The 21888-nt window shown below is 34.6% G+C and overlaps 1 protein-coding gene across 10 annotated transcripts in view; it reads right to left on the bottom strand.

Annotated features, from left to right (window-relative positions):
- Positions 1 to 21888, bottom strand: part of LOC129722415 (protein prickle-like) — a 209595-nt gene that overhangs the window by 29376 nt on the left and 158331 nt on the right. For all 10 annotated transcript variants that reach the window (XM_055675837.1, XM_055675838.1, XM_055675839.1 and 7 more), the window contains one exon: positions 4592 to 5216. In XM_055675837.1, the coding sequence (XP_055531812.1) occupies positions 4592 to 5191 (600 nt within the window). In that variant the 5' untranslated portion in view covers positions 5192 to 5216. The remainder of the gene's footprint in view (positions 1 to 4591; positions 5217 to 21888) is intronic.

Raw genomic sequence — 21888 nt, 5'->3', positions numbered from 1 at the left:
AATGTTAAAAATGTTAAAAATGTTAGATATGTTAAAAATGTTAAAAATGTTAAAAATGTTAAAAATCTTAAAAATGTTAAAAATGTTAAAAATGTTAAAAATGTTAAAAATGTTAAAAATCTTAAAAATCTTAAAAATGTTAAAAATGTTAAAAATGTTAAAATGTAAAAAATGTTAAAAATGTTAAAAATGTTAAAAATGTTAAAAATGTTAAAAATGTTAAAAATGTTAAAAATGTTAAAAATGTTAAAAATGTTAAAAATGTTAAAAATGTTAAAAATGTTAAAAATGTTAAAAATGTTAAAAATGTTAAAAATGTTAAAAATGTTAAAAATGTTAAAAATGTTAAAAATGTTAAAAATGTTAAAAATGTCAAAAATGTTAAAAATGTTAAAAATGTTAAAAATGTTAAAAATGTTAAAAATGTTAAAAATGTTAAAAATGTTAAAAATGTTAAAAATGTTAAAAATGTTAAAAATGTTAAAAATGTTAGAAATGTTAAAAATGTTAAAAATGTTAAAAATGTTAAAAATGTTAAAAATGTTAAAAATGTTAAAAATGTTAAAAATGTTAAAAATGTTAAAAATGTTAAAAATGTTAAAAATGTTAAAAATGTTAAAAATGTTAAAAATGTTAAAAATGTTAAAAATGTTGAAAATGTTAAAAATGTTAAAAATGTTAAAAATGTTAAAAATGTTAAAAATGTTAAAAATGTTAAAAATGTTAAATATGTTAAAAATGTTGAAAATGTTGAAAATGTTAAAAATGTTAAAAATGTTAAAAACGTTAAAAATGTTAAAAATGTTAAAAATGTTAAAAATGTTAAAAATGTTAAAAATGTTAAAAATGTTAAAAATGTTAAAAATGGTTAAAATGTTAAAAATGTTAAAAATGTTAAAAATGTTAAATATGTTAAAAATGTTAAAATGTTAAAAATGTTAAAAATGTTAAAAATGTTAAAAATGTTAAAAATGTTAAAAATCTTAAAAATCTTAAAAATGTTAAAAATGTTAAAAATGTTAAAAATGTCAAAAATGTTAAAAATGTTACAAGTGTTAAATATGTTAAAAATGTTAAAAATGGTTAAAATTTTTAACATTTTTAAAAAAAAATGTTAAAAATGTTACAAGTGTTAAATATGTTAAAAATGTTAAAAATGGTTAAAATGTTAAAAATGAAAAATGTTAAAAATGTTAAAAATGTTAAAAATGTTAAAAATGTTAAAAATGTTAAAAATGTTAAAAATGTTAAAAATGTTAAAAATGTTAAAAATGTTAAAAATGTTCAAAATGTTAAAAATGTTAAAAAAGTTAAAAATGTTAAAAATGTTAAAAATGTTAAAAATGTTAAAAATGTTTAAAATGTTTAAAATTTGAAAAATGTTAAAAATGTTAAACATGTTAAAAATGTTAAAAATGTTAAACATGTTAAAATGTTGAAAATGTTAAAAATGTTAAAAATGTTAAAAATGTTAAAAATGTTTAAAATTTGAAAAATGTTAAAAATGTTAAAATGTTAAATATGTTAAAAATGTTAAAAATGTTAAAAATGTTAAAAATGTTAAAAATGTCAAAAATGTTAAAAATGTTAAAAATGTTAAAAATGTTAAAAATGGTTAAAATGTTAAAAATGTTAAAAATGTTAAAAATGTTAAAAATGTTAAAAATGTTAAAAATGGTTAAAATGTTAAAAATGTTAAATATGTTAAAAATGTTAAAAATGTTAGAAATGTTAAAAATGTTAAAAATGTTAAAAATGTTAGAAATGTTAAAAATGTTAAAAATGTTAAAAATCTTAAAAATGTTAAAAATGTTAAAAATGTTAAAAATGTTAAAAATGTTAAAAATGTTAAAAATGTTAAAAATGTTAAAAATGTTAAAAATGTTAAAAATGTTAAAAATGTTAAAAATGTTAAAAATGTTAAAATGTAAAAAATGTTAAAAATGTTAAAAATGTTAAAAATTTTAAAAATGTTAAAAATGTTAAAAATGTTAAAAATGTTAAAAATGTTAAAAATGTTAAAAATGTTAAAAATGTTAAAAATGTTAAAAATGTTAAAAATGTCAAAAATGTTAAAAATGTTAAAAATGTTAAAAATGTTAAAAATGTTAAAAATGTTAAAAATGTTAAAAATGTTAAAAATGTTAAAAATGTTAAAAATGTTAAAAATGTTAAAAATGGTTAAAATGTTAAAAATGTTAAAAATGTTAAAAATGTTAAATATGTTAAAAATGTTAAAAATGTTAAAAATGTTAAAAAAGTTAAAAATGTTAAAAATGTTAAAAATGTTAAAAATGTTAAAAATGTTAAACATGTTAAACATGTTAAAAATGTTAAAAATGTTAAAAATGTTAAAAATGTTAAAAATGTTAAAAATGTTAAAAATGTTAAAAATGTTAAAAATGTTGAAAAAGTTAAAAATGTTACAAATGTTAAAAATGTTAAAAATGTTAAATATGTTAAATATGTTAAAAATGTTAATAATGTTAATATTGTAATAATGTTAAAAATGTTAAAAATGTTAAATAAGTCCAAACTTTAAAAAGGTAATTTTTTAAATATTTGCTCATTGCGTCTGATAAAGGGTATTACGGTGAAAAATTGGCCTAATTCAATTAGCCGTATTTCTTTATCATGTATCAAAAAAAACCTCTCTTTTTAAAAATGTGTGTGTTTAGAGTATGATGCCAAATGGTATTTGGCATTCGCTCCTCAGTTTTGAAAATGGCGTCGAAGCAAGAGAAGCACCGCATCAAAATTTCGCTCGGGCATCGCGTAAATCCGAATTATTCACACGCCAAGTTGGCAATATTGTTGAATGTGGCCAAATCAACCGTCACCAACGCAATAAAAGTGTTTAGAGAACGTTTGCCGACTGCCAGGAAGGTATGATGGGGAAAATTGGAATCCGAAGGCCGCAAAAACGACGAAAAGAGTCAGCAGCTTCTAGCGGAATTCCAACCTTTTTATCTGATATGTTCGAAGAAAGCTGGGAGTGTCGTTTACAAGTGTGAAACGAGCTTGAAAACGAGCCAGACAAAAAGGTGAGGACTAACAACAAGGTGGGGACTTCAAATCGTGACGATAAGCAAAACAAGTCAACCAGACAACGATCGCGATAGCTGTACGTGGAGATGCTGACAAAGTTTGATTGCGTGGTATGAGATGACGAAACTTACGTCAAGATAGACCTCAGACAGCTTCCCGAACAGGAATATTATGAAGCAATTGGAAGAGGAAAGGTGGCAGAGGTTTTCAAACACATTAAGCTGCCGAAGTTTGCCAAGAAATATCTCGTGTGGCAAGCCATCTATTCGTGTGGCTTGAAGAGCAACAGTTTCATCGCGAAATATTTCGTCAACCAGGAATTTATGTGCAGGAGAGCCTGAAAAAACGTCTGTTGCCTTTCCTCAAGCAACACAGTTGTTCCGTTCTGTTTTGGCCGAATTTGGCACCTTTTCATTACGGAAAAAGACCATGGAGTGGTATGTCGCGAACAACGTCCAGGTGGGGTTAAAGGACATCCGCCCTATAGAAAAATACTGTGCTATCTTCAAGCGGAACCTCAAGAAGATACGAGAGACAGTTGTCAACGAGATGCAGTCCAAGGCGAACAAAGTGACCAAGAAGACTGTACAAACTTCAAGGAAGAAGTCAAAAGAAGCGCTCGGAAATTCGCATTCGCTAAAAAGGAAGCTTGAGTCAATATTTCTCCTTTATTTTGTACGAATTGAACTTGACAAAGGAACATGATTTGATTTTTTGATAAAAAAATGATCGATTTACACACATTTTTATTTGACCAATTTTTGACCGTAACACCCTTTACAAACAAGAGAGGCAAATCGAAGGTTCCGATTAGTTCACTTGCAATTTTATGCACTGCAAAACGAGAAATATAAGCACAAATCCTGCGTGTTTGTTAACGATTGGCTTAATGAAACCCTCAATACCCTTCACAACCTTCGTTAGCTCGTACATTCTGTTCACAAAACCTAACAACCAGCCTCTCCACTGCTTATTAATCGATACCCACGCAGGTAAAATTTATACACCCGCTATTATTTTAATTACCGATGACAATCCGCCCCTCTCGTACCGGCCAGGCGATAATGTTCGAAAAGTTCGCCGGAAGTGCGTATTATATCTAGGCATCTCGGTACCCCCTCGAGCGGCACGCGGAGCGAGCAGCAAAATTATGCACATTCCTCCGGCGGGCAAAAGTCCACCTCCGGAGCACCCATGATGGCATATGTCTTGTGTACCTACTCGATCGATATAAACGATGGTGGATATGCAATTGCGAGTGCACAGCACCAAAGCAGCAGTAGCAGCAGGCAGTCGTTATCACACCGTGCTATCAACCTGTCCACTGCTCTGGCTGGGCAGTCAACATGATAAACATGTTCTGCACCGTTTGCAGGCAGGCACCCTCTCGGAAGCTGTCGTTGTATAATTAAATTGGAATTTCTGCTTGGTAATTGTCGCTCGATCGTATGTTGCAACATGGTACATAGTACGATCAGTTCGGTTCGGTTCGGTTCGATTCTGGGTCTGATAATATTCATATTTGGGTTGCAGATGCACTCACCTGATCTGGGCGCAGCCCCGGGGGAACCCAAGTGTACTCTTCCAGGGCACAGCCGCTGTCATCGTCGGACTGCGAATAATTGTGTCCTCCACCAACCACTACCCCTCCTCCAGCTCCTACTCCTCCTGCTGGGCCATTTCCACCGCCAGGATGTTGTTGGTTTGGTGGAAAATTCGGTGGAAATGTTTGCGGCTGCTGATGGTGATGACCGCCGCCTCGTGGTGAATGATGATATAATGCAGGTGCAGCCGGTTGATGTTGGAAAGGTCCAGTGTGCTGCAGGTGCGGCAGATGCTGCTGCGGTGCATGCATAGTTTGACTGGACAGGGCGTGGGCACTGTAAATTGCGCGTGACCCTCCACCGGCATCCTGCGGTTGCTGCTGCTGCTGCTGAAGATGAAGTAGATGCGGTTGAGGCGGGTGAGGCTGCAGTGGAGGCAGGAAGTCACCTACCGAGGGGGAAGAAAGTGCCGCCACATTGGAGGGAGGGTGATGCTGTTGCTGTTGCTGTAACGATTTGTGGTAGGCGGCCTGTGGACTCAGTGGGACACGGTTTACTACGTCGTACTCGAAGGAAGGTTTTTGGTACGGGTACGACATTGGTCCGGCCAGCGGTGGGGGGATCCTGTAGAGAAAGAGCGCAAAAAAAAACGCGTTAGAGAAATTGATTAACAGGTGGAGATAATTTAATAGATTTCAACGCCTGGAAGTAATTGGCCGCGAATGAATGCCTGCTCTCGGGATGACTTTCAAAAATAAGCCCGCCTGTCTGACTGAATGTGGCAGGCAGGAAAAAAAGAACACTGCTCAATTGGAATCGAGCATTGGTTACGCAAAGTGCTGGTTTTGTGCCTGCTGTGAGTTCCGCACGGACCTCTCCGTTAGCGATCTAAAATGTTACACAGGTTCGGTACGAACATTTCTCGGTTAGCCTATCCGTACTATTCACCTGGCCTATAGTAAAAAAAACAAAGCGGGCACTTATGGGAAGGTTACTCTCTACAACTTGCACTCGCCGTGTGCGAAAGCACGGCCATAGACACTAGTAAATTGACCTAAAAAAGCAAGAGAGCAGAGTACGTGCACGGCGAAAGGAAACCTGAGAAATTATCGTGGCACCGAAAAGGCCTCATCAGCATTATCAGACAGTCAGCCCGTAATTAGGTTAAACTCGATCTCGCAAACACGAAAGCAAAAAAAGGGGGAGAAAAATACAAAATAATTGCACAGCTAAACCGAAGTCAATTTGGCGGGCGTCAAGCGTGCTAAAGTTGATTGACGGTGCCCTCATCAGAAAAAAAATGCAAGGTATAAAATTTGGGATACATCGTGCATAGATGGTTTCCTGGAGAGGGAATAAGCGAAAGTGCGGTTGAAGATGATTAGGTAACAGAAGCGAGCAGAATCAAAACCTATAATGGATCACGAAAAACGGGCCAAGTGAAGAAGTAGACGTTGCAAATAAAAACAGAGGCACTTCCTCTTACGCGACAAATGCTGAAAATGTTTTTTTTTGTATTTAACAAAGGTTGGTAATTTGCAAAAAATTGAGTGTGTTGCATATTAGACTTGAAACCGGGCCTGAAACTTGCACTTCGATTTTTATATTACTTAAATATATGGAGATTCAAGATTTAATACGTGAGCTTAGACACTTGAACTTGGAAACATAGGACACAACACTTAAACCTGGACACCTGGGCTAACACTTGCACTATGGCACTTCATTCTCAACATGAACTGAATGAAGCTTCGATTTGAAATGAAATTTATTTTTATGTCGAAGAACTTGAATCCCGTCTCGAATCGAGGCTTGAACCTGAAGTTGAACTTATACTATGGGAACATCCATAAATGACGTAGCTTTTTTTAGGTTTGTTTGAAAAGAAAAACTAAAAATCAATTTTTTTCTTAGTTTCATATTTGCTTCGTAGCTTGGCTAGACCCCCCATCCTGCCTCTCGTCACATTTCGTCACAAAAATTTCCGACGTTTCATTACTGATTAATAACATCTACAGGCTTTTAAAATATAAAATTGATTAACAAATAGATTCGGTCTAGCTAACTGTCCGTGACTATTGTATCTTACTAACATATATCTTGTTCATTTCTTGTCGAGATAACTTTTCAACCGTTACTCTGAATTTCGATGCCCTTAGCCAGCTTGGAAGTGCGTAATGACATCAGAGGCTTAAATGAACTTTTCTAGTCAACAAACCAAAAACTGACGAACTCGACGAGCAATTACTCTGTGGTTTTTTAACGCACTTTCACGGCAGGCACTAAAATTCACAGAAATGGTTAACAAGCTATAATCCTTCATTTTTTTTAGATTAGGCTCTAAGACAAAACCAAAACAAGATTACCAATCATTCAGTAAAAAAAAGCGAGTTGCAAAAGAATTATAATTGGAATTTACCGCTCCACATCATCAAATGGATTAGCCTCAAACGAGCATATTTTCAAACCTATAGCAAGAAATATATTGAGGAAACTAATCTCGCCGTCACATCGTTAATGAGCACCAAAATTTCAACTTATCACAAGAAAAACAAAGAAAACAGATTTTTTTCAACTCATATTACAGTGTTTTTTTTTACTTGATATATCATCCGACGCGACTGTAATTGTGAGATACGTGTTGAGATAATAGCCTCCGCGAATCAAAAAAATTGGGTTGCGTTTGAAAAGCATAATCGGCAATCGGCGAAACATTTACAGCAGCTGTTTGTTTTTAGTTCAATAAGGCCGTTACAAATATTATTTTCATTTTATGTCACCTCCCCTTCAAAAATCTAGAATATTGGAAGGGGAAGAATAAAAAGCACAAACCGTTTTCATCTATTTTATTGGTTTTCCGACAGCACAAATGCTTAATTTAGCAACAAACAAGTCCAGCGACAGCGAGAGTGTCGTCGAAAGGCAATCGAAATAAATAATAACAATAATAAAGTGTTATTTTTTAACATTTAGTTGAGTGCAAGTTACAAACGTCATTACTTGCATACAACCTTTGATCAAAGAAATTCTTTTTTTTTCGTCTCGGTGTTATTTATTTTTTGCCACCCTCTTTGCGAGTTTTGATAACCTTGGACATAAAAAGAATTCGAAATTTGTATCAGCCTAAGTAAAAAAGATTGGTTCAATTAAAATATTAAACCCTTTTATTTCTATCGCGGGCAATGAATATGCAAAAAACAGCGATGAGTTTTACTTCAAATGAGACTGATATCAAACAACGATACCTTGCAGTATCGGTACTTGCCTCACGATAATATCGGACTATCAGCACTTGTTTTCGATACCAGTATTGATTTTAAGTATCGTTGGCTTTGAATTAGGATTGGGAGTAGGATTTTGTCTGTAGTATTTATGATCACTTAATGAAAATATGATTTTGATTAAGAATTTCAGGTCCATTTTAGGGTTCAATTTTAACCGAGTTTCAGGTTCAGTCCAAGTCCAATTAAAGGTCCAGTTTCAGGTCTAGTTTTAGGTTCAATTTTGGTCCAGTTTCAAGCCCTGTTTCCAGTTCAGTTTCTTATACAGTTTTAGGTCCAGTTTCAGTTCAAGTTTTATGTCCCATTTTGAGTTTAGTTTCAGGTCTAGTTCCATGTCAATTTGCGGTCCAGTATCAAGTATAATTTTGATTGAGTTTCAGATCCAGTTTCTGCTCAAGTTTTAGGTCCGGACTCTGGTCAAGTTTATGGCTTAGATTAAGCTCAAGTTTTAGGTCCAATTTTGGGTTTAGTTTCAGATCTAGTTTCAAGTCTAGTTCAAGTCCAGTTTCAGGTCCACACTCAGATCTAATGTAATGTTTAATTTTGACCGAGTTTTAAGTCAAATTTTAGGTCCAATTTTGCTTTTTGTTTCAGTTTCCGCTCATGTTTGAGGTCCATTTTTGGTCCAGTTTCAGTCCAGCTCCTGCCCAAGTTTTCGATCCGATTTCTAGTCATCTTTTAAGTACTTTTTCAAGTTGAGTTTTAAGTCCAATTTAGAGTTTCATTTTAGATCTAGTTTCAGGTCATTTGCAGGTCTAGACCTGAATCCAGTGTAAGGTTCAATTTTGACCGAGTTTCAATTGAAATTTCAGGTCCCATTGTGGTCCAGTTTCAGATCCAGTTTACAGTCCAGTTGCTGCTCAAGCTTTGGGTCCAATTTGGAATCAAGTTTCAGGTCTAATTTCAGGTTCAATTCGAATTCCAGGTACAACCTTAGATCGAGTTTTAGGTCCAGTTTTGTTCTAGTTTCATATCCAGTTTCTGATCAAGTTTTAAGTCCGGTTTCTGGTTAAGTTTTAGTTCCAATTGAACCAGTTTCATGTCTAGTCTTAGGTCCATTTTCAAGTCTAGTTTCAGATACAGTTTCCAGTCCAGTTTCTGCTCAAGTTTTAAGTCTAGTTTCAGGTTTAGTTTTAGGTACAGTTTAAGGTCCAGTTCAAGATCCGATTTCAGGTCCAGGTAAAGGTCCAATTTTGGTCCAGTTTTAGATCCAGTTTCTGCTCTAGTTGAAGATGCAATTGAGAATTAAATTCAAGATCTAATTTCAGATTCATTTTTAAATCCAGTTTCAAGTCTAGTTTTAGGTCCAATTCCAGGCCCAATTTAAAGTCCAGTTTCTGGTCAAGTTTTAGGTCCAATTTAGGGTTCAGGTTTGAGATCCAATTTCGGTATAGTTTGGGATCCAGTTTCTGCTCAAGTTTAAGGTCCAAATTGGAGTTTAGTTTCAGATCTAATTTCAGGTTTTATTTTAGGTCCAGTTTCAGGTGTAGTTTTAGGTCCAGGTTTAGGTCCAATTTTGGTCCAGTACCCGATCTTGTTTCTGCTCAAGTTTTTGGTCCAGTTTCTGTTCAAATTTGAGATCCAATTTAAAGTTTTGTTTCAGATCTAGATTCAGGTTCAATATCAAGTCGTTTCAGGACCAATTTTAGGTCCAGGTTTAGTTCCAGTAGTGTAATTTTTCAATTTTTTTTTGTTGCGAGTTAAATTGCAGGTCTAGTTTCAAGTCTTGTTTTAGATCAATTAGAAGTTTATTTCGGTCTAGTTTCAGATCTAGTTTCTGCTCAGTTTCAGGTCCAGTTTGAGGTCCAATTTCAAATCAAGTATAGGGTTCAATTTCCATCCAATTCCAGATTCAGTTTAAAGTCCAGTATCAAATTAATTTCAGATCCAGTTTCAGATCCAGTTTGGTTCAATTTTGGTCCAGTTTCAGATGTAGTTTCCAGTCCGGTTTCTGCTCAACTTTGAGGTCCAATTTCAGATCCAGTTTAAGGTTCCATTTTGATCGAGTTTCAAGTCCCGTTTAAGGTCCAATTTTGGTCCAGTTTCAGATCAAGTTTTGGGTCCAGTTTAAGGTTTTGTTTTAGATCTAGTTTTGGGACAAGTTTCACGTCCACTTTAAGGTCCTATTTCAGGTTCAGTTCAGATCCTGTGTAAGGTTCAATTTTGATGGAGTTCCAGGTCAAATTTATGGTCCAATTTCAACTCCACTTCCAGGTCCAGTTACAGCTCTGGTTTCGGTCACGTTTATAATTTATTTCAGGTTCATCGTAGGGGCTAGTTTCAGGTCCCATTTAAGATAGGGATTGTAGTTAGGATTTGGATTGAGCGAACTGAATTTCTATTTTTAACAACGGCTTTTACCGTTAACATACAAGTTCATTAAGCAGACTGAATGAGCAGTAGGGAGTGCGAAAAATAAGCGGACTGGAAATATGATACAGATTTGGAAAAATATATATTTTTCGCACTCCCTACTGCTCATACTGTCTGCTTGAGGAATTTGGATTGAGATTGGAATTAAAAGTGGGAATTGGATTAGAATTGAGATTGGAACTGGGAGTGGAACTAGGAATGGAATTAGAATTGGAATTGGGATTGGGTTTAGGATTGGGATAGGGATCAGGCAAGGTTAGAATTAAGAATGAGTTTGGTTTCCGGATTGGGATTGAGTCTAGAGATAAATTCAATTGTGATTAGGATTGTAATGGGATTGGATTGGAATCAAAATTGGAATTTAAAATTAGGGTTGAGATAAAGATAAAGAGTTTTAAATTGAAATTGAAATTAGGATTAGGATTAAGATTAAGAAAAGGATTAGGAGAAGAATCATGATTATAATATAAACAGATAACATATTTGAACTTGATAAGAATAACAAACATAATATTTCTAATGCATCAGATTAATCATGCGTACATAATGGTACCAATTTTTGTTATTATACACTTATAAGAATGAGGATTTTTTTTATGTTAGGGAATTAGAATTACTTTGTCCATTGATGTGAACTTTTGTAATATATCCCAGTCAATTGCTATACGTGTCCCCTTGCAAAATACAATGACCATTATTGTTGAGTGATCAGGTACCTGCACCGACACGCTCCCAGTCAGGTGAAATATGGTTTATGAAGGCAATCACCTTCCCAGGATTCAAAGACCAAATCTCTTTGGGCTGTAAACAGCCACTGCCAAGAAACCTTGATCTGCGTTTGAATAATGCACCACAACTGCACAGCAGATATTCCGATGTCTCGCTTTCCATATAACAAAAGCGACAAATATCATCCTGAACCCGGCCAATGTTCTTCAAATGATATCTACTCGGACAGTGCCCCGTTACTAGGCCGACGTATGTACAAAGAGCTCTTTTGTTGACCTCTAGGTTCTTTAAATGATATCTACTCGGACAGTGCCCCGTTACTAGGCCGACGTATGTACAAAGAGCTCTTTTGTTGACCTCTAGGGGCTTTTTCAAAAGATTCTCGTTTGGTGTTGTAAATCTTTTAGTTTGGGAACACTTTTTGGCATCCAACCAATTGGTTATCACTTTTTGTTCCTCCCAGCGTTTAAGCTCCCTTTTCACTGCACAGTTTGATATACTGCAGGAACGTTCTGGGCCGATAAACTGTGAGTCAGATCCTTGTTTTGCAAGTTCGTCTGCCTTTTCATTCCCACCAATGCCACAGTGTCCTGGAACCCAATACAAATTTACTGAGTTTGTTTGACATAGCTGTCGCAATGTGAGAATACATTCCCAGACAATCTTGGATGTACATTTATAAGCATCAAGTGCTTTCAGTGCTGCTTGACTGTCACAGAAAATACAAATATTTGCATGTTTGTATTTCCTAGTCAAACACACAATCGCACATTCAAGGATTGCCAAAATCTTTGCTTGAAACACTGTTGGCGAGAATGGATGAGGATTAGAATTAGATTTAGGATAGAGATTGGGATTGTAATTGAAATTGAGCTTGAAATTGCAACTGGAATTAGATTAGGATCGTGGTTAAAATTCAGCTTAAATCTTGCATAAATTGATCTCAGTCGGTTGAACTTTGTGTAATTTTGTGTCTAGTTTCAAATCCAATTTCAAGTCCAATTTAAAATAGGGATTGTAATTAAGATTTGGATTGAAATCGGAATTGACATTCGGAAGAAAGTTGAGAATTGGATTGGAATTGGGATTGGAACTGGGAGTGGAACTAGAATTGGAGTTAGGATTGGAATTGGGACTGAGTTTGGGATTAAGATGACAATTTGGATTGGAATCAGGATAAAAACTAAGAATGAGTTTGGTTGCCGAATTGGGATAAAGTTGTAATTGTGATTAAGATTGGATTCGAATCAGATTTGGAATTTTAATTGGGGCTGAGATTAAGATTTAGGATTCGATTTTAAATTGAAATTTAATTAGGACTATAATTGGGATTAGGATTAACGAGAAGGATTATGATTATATTAAACGGAAAACACATACATATTTGAACAACGACATTTTTGATGCACCAGAATAATTAGCCGTATAGAATTATTTCAATTGTTGTTATTATACACTTAAATGTTCAAATGGTTTCTATATTTCGGAGAAGAATATATAGTTCAAATACGTTATTTCATGCATAAAAGCGATAACCATCGATGGATTGCCATAAAACATCTTGAATAATTCATAGTTTTTTCCCAATCATGAAACTACAATTTCTTTATAATATTTTTAATGAAGCCTTCATAATAAAAAGAAAGGTACTAGTCCAGTTAATTTAATAACAAAAGCAGCAGTTTAGAAAGAGTCTATAAAAGTAGTATTAAAAAATTGTAACTGTCAATGAGCTATTTCGACAGCAACCTCAACAATACTTTTATAACTCGTAATACAAAGTGAAAAAGCTTGTTGGCATTGCAATTTAGACTATTAGGGAGACAATTTTTGGAACATAAGTTGGTACAAAAACAGGTCATAACAAAATATCAAACTACGTCATATTCTCAATCTATTTAGCTAATTAGGCTAGAAATAAAATTAGGATTAGAGTGTTGGTCAGGAATAGGACTGCTATTGGAATTGAAATTAGTTAGGAACTGGAACTGCAATTGGATTTGGATCGTGGTTGAATCCTAAACTTGTGACCTGTATAAGTTTTTATATTGAAATTCTGAACTCAATCGGTTGAATTTTGTGTAACTATTTTTTTCTTTTTCAATTCGAAGATTTTGTTCTACAGAAAAAAAACAATGGTTGTACGGTTTAAAGCTTCTAAGCGTAGAAAGTAGAGTTCTCATTTCATTGAAACGCCCATAAAATTGAGTCAAGATTTCTTCTCAGCAATATTGCATTCTCATGTTCGCATCATGATGTTATCCATCATTTTAATTATTACCTTGTGTCGTGCATTTTTCAAATATTATGCATTCAATGTTCTGTTTATTTGTTACCCAGTGGCCATTCGAATGTCATTTTTTTGTGTGTTACAGTTAGAGAAGGTCTGCGATTAATGGCACCAATTTAGCCCCGAATTTATTAAGCGATACAATGATTCTATAAAACAGACACATTTTTTGTCTACGTAATGTTACAAGTAAACACCATTTCCCCGTAAACGCTAAACTGTTCATCAAAACATCCTACAAGGGGTTAATTATTGGGTGGCTAGCGAAGCTCCACGTTCGTCATAGAGGGCTAGCGTAAAAGCTGCAAATCACAACGCTTTAATATAGTTAATTTCGTGCATAATACACTACTTTATGAGATAGGCAAGCCACAAATTTATGCCGCAGTGGAAACCTCCTAGTTAGCTAACAGCCAGTATAAACAGTAAACTTGATCTTATCGCCGACGGCAACAGTCACGCATAATAATAACACTTTCCGCCCGATTGTACACCCCCTCCCGCGTGTCCAGACCAGACGATCCATCGAAGATTTTGACTCTCCCCGGGAAAAGAAGCGAGAAAAGAAACGCGATCATCCTCTTCCTCTACGACGCTTGCCGTTGTTGCGTAACAAATTTGCTATCGCGTTCGGTTAAACTTTTGTGCCTCGAAGGCCGTAGTTTAATGTAAGTTTTTAGCAATTAAGGTTGAAACTTTCTGCGCCCCTTCCAGCTGTTGGAGAAAGCGAAAAGCTCGTCCATCACCGGTCATTAGATGTCGCAGCGGGTTGTAATTTTCGAAACAAAACTGCTGTTTGCCCGTCGGCAAAAACCGAATCTTTGTTCTTGTAATTAAGACCACGGCGGGTGTCATTTTTCCACCCTGGACTAGTTTTGAGATGCCTGGAATGAGTGTTGCCGATCGTCCGTGATGGATATTTGGATTAGGCCGGCTGACACCCAAACAGTAGTTGCAGCACCCCACTGCGCAAAGAAGGGTCCCAAATTCCACCGGCGGTAGACCAATTAAGTGGTCCAAATGTGGCACCCGTCTGCCATGCCATCGTTCCGAAGGAACAATTTTCTCGGCGAACAAAATCATTCCCATAATTTACGGCCCATGTTCCAATTTCACACGTTCAACACGTTGACGGGCTCGCGATGAGCTCCAGCGAGAGAGAGTGTGCGCATATTAGCATAAAAACAGACGGTTTTGATTAGAGTTATGCTCGCTTGTGAAAATAGAACTGGTTCCATTCCAAGCTAGCAAAATCCGCAACACACATTGTGAATGGATGTGAAACCCTGAACCGAAAACGGATCGTAAAGGTAAACCGATCCGGCCGATTAGAGAAATGGACTTCAATGCTGGGGGGAAACTGGTTAAATAGTTTTATTAGCAGATTGAGTTTCGCTCAACCTGGGGGCAATAAATTGTGTTTTCTAATCCTCAAACGGACCTAAAATTAGAAATATAACGCCCAATAAAACTTGTGACCTTATTTATGCGGGCAACCTATAATCAATGGCTGCTAAACAGCAAACAAACAGAAACAAAAAAACAAACGCTCCAATCGAAATTAATATTCGAAAACGCCCGATTGGCCAAAAGATAATTACCGGTTCCAGAGGCCGCGAGCAAGCTCCACTTTTCACGAAATGCTGGCAGAGGGAAACAAACTCACCTACATCGAAACCATCAATTTATGGTCAACTAACCTTGCTGGGAGAGACACAAAGCAAAACGCCTCTCAACAAATCATTGTTACTAATCATTCAATTTGTACTGCGAGATGGTCGTTTGTTTGGTTTATTGTTGGACATCGGACATTGAAGATGAGGTTTGGTTTTTTTTTTGCATTAGCTGACACCACTTTGTTACTGTTATTTTAGTTACACTTCTAGAAGCCAACATTATTTGTGTAAAAATTGGCTAAATATGCGCTTGAAGTTGTGCACAAAAAACGACCTAGTTTTCAGTAGCTCAAATGTTATTCTCGTATTTATACTAGAGCTCATACTCGTGCTCTAATTCAAAGTCATCTAATATTCTTAATATTTTTACTGCCGCTATTCGCATGACAGTCCTATGTAAAAGTCCTATGTTTTCTTGTTTTTTTGCGGAAATGGGTACATTTTGGCATGCTCTACAAGAGTAGCCATTAAAATCGAGGTTGTGGGAATCAAACCTCACTTTTTAATGGCTATTCTTGAAAAACATGCCAAAATGGACCCATTTTCGCAAAATTTACACAGGACTCGCAACTTTTACATAGGACTATTATGCGAATAGCGGCAGTTTACGGATGTTATGTTCATACTACTACTATTCTCACTTCGATATTCATTAGGGTGGGAAAAAGTGATCGATTTTCCAGAATCAAGTTTTTTCGGTTCCTTTTGGGGCCCCAAACAACCCCAAAGTTACCGGAAGTCGATTGGTTTTGTCTCCGCTTGGCGCATTGCATTTCAAATTTGTCAGTGCCGAAATACGTATTTGCAAGTGAAAAGTGATAGAATTAAATAGTGAAAGTGAATAAAAAGTGAAAAGTGTAGTGAAAATTTTTCTATCAAGACGCTCGAACGTAAGTAAATAAATTTGTATGAAAATTTATATGGGAAAATCTACTTTTTTGCATTTACCTTTCTAGAGAGCTCAATAATGATCTAATAATGCACTACATTATGTTAAAGTATAGTATTCTAGATACCTAACAACATTGCAGAAGGCACTGAAGAGCTACGATGTCCCTAAGAAGAGCTACAATTGTTCAAAGTTGAGTATGTCGATTTGAATGCAAAAAAATTTGATTCTGCCAACATTACCAATGTATCGGCGTCAGTAGAATTCCCATCAGAAATAACCTGTCGTAACGAGTTTATACACTATGCTGGACCAAGCAATCAGATTTAGGTCAATATTCTAGACCTAGGTAGAATCTACAACGTGTTCCAGAGGTTACTTCTGATGGAAATCTGACTGACGCCGGTACACTGGCAGTGTTGGCAGAAAAAATGATTCGCAACATAAATTTCGACATACTCAACTTTGAACAGCTCTAGCATTTTTTTGGGACACCCTAGCTCTTTAGTGTCTTCGGCCAAGTTGTTAGGCATCAAAAAACCTTCCATTTGAAGTCATGAAACCTATGGTTTGAGCCATTTTGAGCTCTTTAGAATGGAAAATGCAAAAAAGTTGGTTTTTCCATACAAATCTCCATATAAATTTGAAATGCAATGCGCCAAGCGGAGACAAAACCAATCGACTTCCGATAAATTTAGGATTGTTTGGGGCCCCAAATAAAACACAAAATACTTGGTTCTGGCTTTCTGCTATCAAGTTTCATTTTTCCCATATAACGATTCCCGACCTTAATATTCATACTCATGCTGACAAAATCATACTTATTGTCTTACTCGAAAGTGAGGCAAAACAGGAATTGTCTTCACCATTCTTGTTATCAACTACCAACCTAACTATAGGGAAAAAAATGTATAACATTTCTCCTGCTCGAAATTTTTACTTAAAATTTTGTAAATATTTCAAATTCAAAAATAGAATCTTATTTAAAAAAAAATCAATTCAAATTTTGTGTTACTCACTAACTTGTTTCGTGCGAAAAAAATTGTTTCATCTGTGCAAATAAATTTTTACGAACCATTAGCTGTTCTCTACAACTCGTTCTTAGGTAATTTATCTTTACAACTAGAGGTTTCTAAGCTACAATGCTCTAAATAAAGTGCTCATGTTAATATAATTCTGAATTAGAGCTCAAACTGAAAAAATGAAAGATTATATTTGATTTTGTTTCGGCTTAGCACACTCAATAGAAACAGTACTGATCTTTATTAGGTCATCGCCAACGTTTCGTTCTGGTTGGTTGGGGCCTTCATCAGGGCCTGTTAAAAATTCATAAAATCATAGAAAATTGCACATACATTACATTTAGCTAATAACAAAACAGAAACTCACTCGACAGCAACTAGCTTATATAGATACAGGATATGTCGTATGCACATCTGATATTCTAAAATAACATTGATAAAACGGTTATGTTCACCGTGTTTATCTATTACAAAACTTACTCTGTTCCAGCACCCTGCAGAACAGGTGGTTTCTGATTTAACACTACAGTTATCAACTTTTTATAAAGCTTACAGCTGCCGGCTGTATTTTGGATCAACTCTTTTATAACTTTTCAACCATTCCTATGAATTTTGGTGCCCCTAGCAAAGATAAAAGTGCATCAAGAAGCCACAGAGTAATTGCTCGCCGGATTCGTCTCCTCTACGTTTGCTTACGGGAATTCTTTCTAGTAGTTTCTTAAGATTTAACGCTATTGTGAGCCGGCCAGGGACACTAAAACGCATAGGAATAGTTAAAAAGCTATAGTACTTCATTTTGTTCGGTTTGAGCTCGAGGGCAATTTTTATTCGCTCTTGTCGCCCAGTGTTATTGCTTCAATATTCATGCTTACAAAAAGTAAATTGTGTAATAATGATTACCCATTTCTAGGAAATAATTATTGCTGCTGGAGAACCATTACTATCTCATAAAAAGGTGTAAAAAACAAATTTTCTAATTTTTATTCTGAAATATCTCGAAACATCGATTGCTTCTAGTAAGTTGATCGTCGTGAATATAATTATTCTTCTTTTTTGCTTCTTTCTCTGTTGGTTTGTTGTTATTTTCTCTTCTTTCATTCTTTGTTTACAATCTTTGTCCCGTCTATTCCTCTTCAGTTCCTCTAAAAAAAAAGCTTTGGTGCTACATTCCGATCCGGAACTTGACCTCCTGTTTATTTATACACAGACTTCGCAGCCGACTATTTAGTGTACAGGACAATTGCGTGGCTAGCGCTACGATCCTACTGACACCAACAGTCTCTCCCGAGACGAGACTCGAACCTACGACGACTGGCTTGTTAGGCCAGCATCGTACCTCGAGACCATCTGGAAATTTCAGTTCCTCTACTCTAACTCATATTTCTTCTAGATAATAATCTTTTTTTACTCTTTTTTACGTTTTATCTACTCTTTTTCCACTTTACTTCAGCTTAGGTCTGTTAATTGCTGACCCTGAGCTTGCCTCTCACTCTTCTGTTACTTTTTTTTGCTTCTATTTACTCTACAATTTTTCTGTAGAGTCCTTGGCTCTTTTTTTAGTTGTTCCATCAGCTTGTCGCTTGCTCTTCTGTTATTCTTCTTTTGCTTCTTATTTACTCTTCAGTTTCTCGTTATTTTTGTTTCGCTCTTGTTTTACTTTTTATTTGCTTTTCTTCCATTCTTTTTTGCTACTCTCTGGCTTGTTTTTTGTTCTTTGGTTTCTCTTCTCTTGCTATTCTCTTATTCATATTTTTCTTTTCTTATGCTCTCTTATGACTGTTTGTAAGATTTGAACCACTGCAACCATTTGATCTTTTGTTGTAACGGTGTTGTCCTGCTTGACTCACGTTTCGCTCTTTTTTCTTGTTTCTTGCTGATTTCTGCTTTTATTTTGCTCGTATTTTACTCTGCTGTTACTTATAAGTTTTTTTCAGCCTCTTGTTTAGCTCTTTTTTGCCTACTCTATTATACGTTTTCTTGTGACAACACTGCTCCAGAAACTGTCACTACTACATGCGAAGTTCCTCCAGTTTGGTTAGAGTTCTTCCGGTTTGGTTAGAATAAAAGTAGACGCAATAAAGGTTTACTTCAGAAATCGTATTTCGCGCGTTTATTTCGTTAATTTACATTCCATTTCGGTCGTGTCCGGTTTATCCATCGAAACGATTGTAGGCCTCACATTCTGCTTGTTTCTTTTGCCTTTTCTTTGCCCCTCTCTTGCTGATCGTTTGCTTTTCGTTACTTTTCTTTTTCCATTGTTCTTTTGCTTTTATTGGGTTTTATATTTGATTTTCGTTTACTCTTCGTTGGTTTTTCATTTTCTAGTCTCTCGCAGGTTTTGTCTCAATTTGCTCATATTTTGTTCGTACTTCATTCGTCTTTTGTAGTTTTTTATCTTCTTTGACTCGTTTTCAACTTTTCTCTCACATCTGTTCATCTCATCCGTCATTGTTCGCATGATCGTCCCTTACTGATCTTCTGCTCTTCTTTCACTCTTATGTTACTTTTTGCTGCTCTTTATTTACTCTTTATTTACTCTTTAGTTTGTGTTTTTTTTTTCATTTACTCCTCTTTTACTTTTTTTTTGTTTTTTCTACTCTTCTTTCACTTCTGAGTAGCTCAACCTTTGTTCTTCTTTGGCCCGTCGTTTACTAACCATCAACTTGTTTCCTGCTCTTCTGTCACTCTTCTTTTGCTTTTAATTTGCTCTTCTCTCGCTATTGTTCTTTCGCTCTTATTTCACTTTGTGGTCTTTATTTTCTATTCTCTTACTCTTCTCATTTTCACGCTTTACTCTTTTTGTTTTCTACTTTCTCGATTTGTGTGCTCTTTTTTGTTCGGTTCCTGTTTTGCCCGTTTTTTCTTGTCTCATACTGATTTTTCTTTTATTTTGCTTTCTTTTTGATTTTCTTACACTTTTCTTTTTCTTTCTTTTGATAATCTTTTGCTCGTTTCTCACTCTTCTTTCATCAATATGTGCTGATTTTCTACTTATTTTGCCTCTTATTTTATACGTTTTTTGTTTTTATTTCTTTTCTGTTTCGCTCCTTTTTTGCTCTTCCTTTGCTTTCTTTGTTCTTTCTTTACTCTTCGTTATCCTTCTTTTTATGTTATTCTTTTGCTTTAATTAAAGTTTTTTTTTGTTTTTCATTTGCTTTTTATTTACTCTTCGGTTACTTTTCGTTAGTATCTCTTCAATTTTTTCTTATTTTTTATATTTTGTACGTTTTTCTCTACATTTACTCGTTTCCAACTTTTCTCTCACATCTAATCATTTCATCTTTGACTGTTCGTCTGTTGCTGATATTTTGTTTTTATTTCACTCCTATGTTACTCTTTTGCTCATTCTGCAGTCTTCAGTTTTGTGGTTATTTTTCTCCTACTCCTCTTTTACCTTTCTGTTTGTTTTTTTTTCTACTCTTATTACACTTCTGACCATTAACTTGTTACTTGCTCTTCTGTTTCTCTTCTTTTTCCCTTATTTGTTCTTTTCTCGCTATTGCTTCTATCAATATGTTGCTCATGTTCTACTCATTTTCGCTTCTTGTTTTATACGTTTTCTATTTTTTTTTTCCTCTCTGTTCCGCTCCTTTTTTGCTTTTTCTTTGCCTCTCTTTGTTCTTCTTTTGCTCTTCGTTGCTCTTTATTTTCTGCTATTTTTTCTGTTATTCTTATGCTTTTATTGAACTTTTTTTATTTTTCATTTGCTCTTCGTTTTTTTTTTCGTTAACTTCTCTTTTCTTAGTCTTTTGATGGTTTTCTTATTTTGCTTTTATTTTGTTCATATTTTACTCTTTTCTGTACTTTTATTCTCTACTTTTACTAGTTTCCAACATTTCTCTCACATCTGTTCATCTTTTACTGTTCGCATGATCGACTGTTGTTTATATTTTGCTTTTCTTTCGCTCATAAGAATGTTGCTCTTCTTTCGCTCCTCATTTACGCTTTTATTTTCCGTTAATTTGTTTTGTTCTTCTTTTGCTTCTGTTCAGTTAGTCTTCCGCTGGTATTTTTTTTGTTCGTGTTGATACTCTTCCTCTGCTCTTCCTCTACTCTTCGTTATTCGGTTGTTTCGATGTTATTTCGGCCTTTTCTGTCTACTTCGTTCATTTATGTTGAGAAATATTATTACAAGATCAATAATATAAATAATTTCCAGAATACACGCACTCAACGTGCGTAATTCTCATTTCTAGAAGAAATGTCAAAATACGTTTGTGGGAAGTAACGTCGTGATGGCGATATTCATTTGACATGTTTGTTTAAGAATGTATTCAAACAGCGAACCTTGGTAGCGTCAGAGGAAGAAGAAGACGATTATCGCAGTGAAAAGTGGTTTTACCGTGACCATTCCGAAGCCTGCCCTTAATGGTTTTCTACCTTTGGTTTTCTCTTCGTTTGCTATATTTTGTTCATATTTATTTTGACTTTACTCTCTTTTACTCGTTTTCTACTTCTCTTTCAATCTGCTTAGTTTATCTTTTACTGTCCGCATGATCTTCTTCTGATAATCTTCTGTTATTTTTCTTCCGTTCTTCTTTTGCATTAATGAAATGGTAGTCTTTTGCTCGTCTTTTTCTTTTCGTTTTCTCTTCTTTCACTTTTTTGCTCTTTCTCGTTTCTTCCTTTGATCGTCATTCTTTCTTTCATACTAGTTATTCTTTTACTTTTGTTTCGCTCTTCTCTTTTAGGGATTTTTTTGTTTTTCTTATGTTCTTCTATTGTTCTTTTTTTGTTTTCTCTTTGTCGAAAAGAAGCAAAAGACGAGCTTAAACAGTGCTAAAATAGAAATGGAATAATAAAAAGATATTTTTATTATTCATTTACTTCGTTTAAATACTGTTTTAGCTCTTAAGTTGCACCTCTTGGTATACTCGTTTGCTCTTCTATAGTTGGAAGAATAATAAATATTTGATAGATTTTTGTTAGTTTTCTACTCTTACGTTTCTACCTTTTTGCATATATTTCGTTAATATTTCATTCTTCTTTTGCTCGTCTTTCACTCTTCTTTTGCTTTTTTCTCTCACATCTGTTTA

This window comes from Wyeomyia smithii, chromosome 2 (assembly GCF_029784165.1).
Source record: "Wyeomyia smithii strain HCP4-BCI-WySm-NY-G18 chromosome 2, ASM2978416v1, whole genome shotgun sequence".
Lineage (NCBI taxonomy): Eukaryota > Metazoa > Arthropoda > Insecta > Diptera > Culicidae > Wyeomyia > Wyeomyia smithii.
This window is presented reverse-complemented; position numbering and strand designations above follow the sequence as displayed.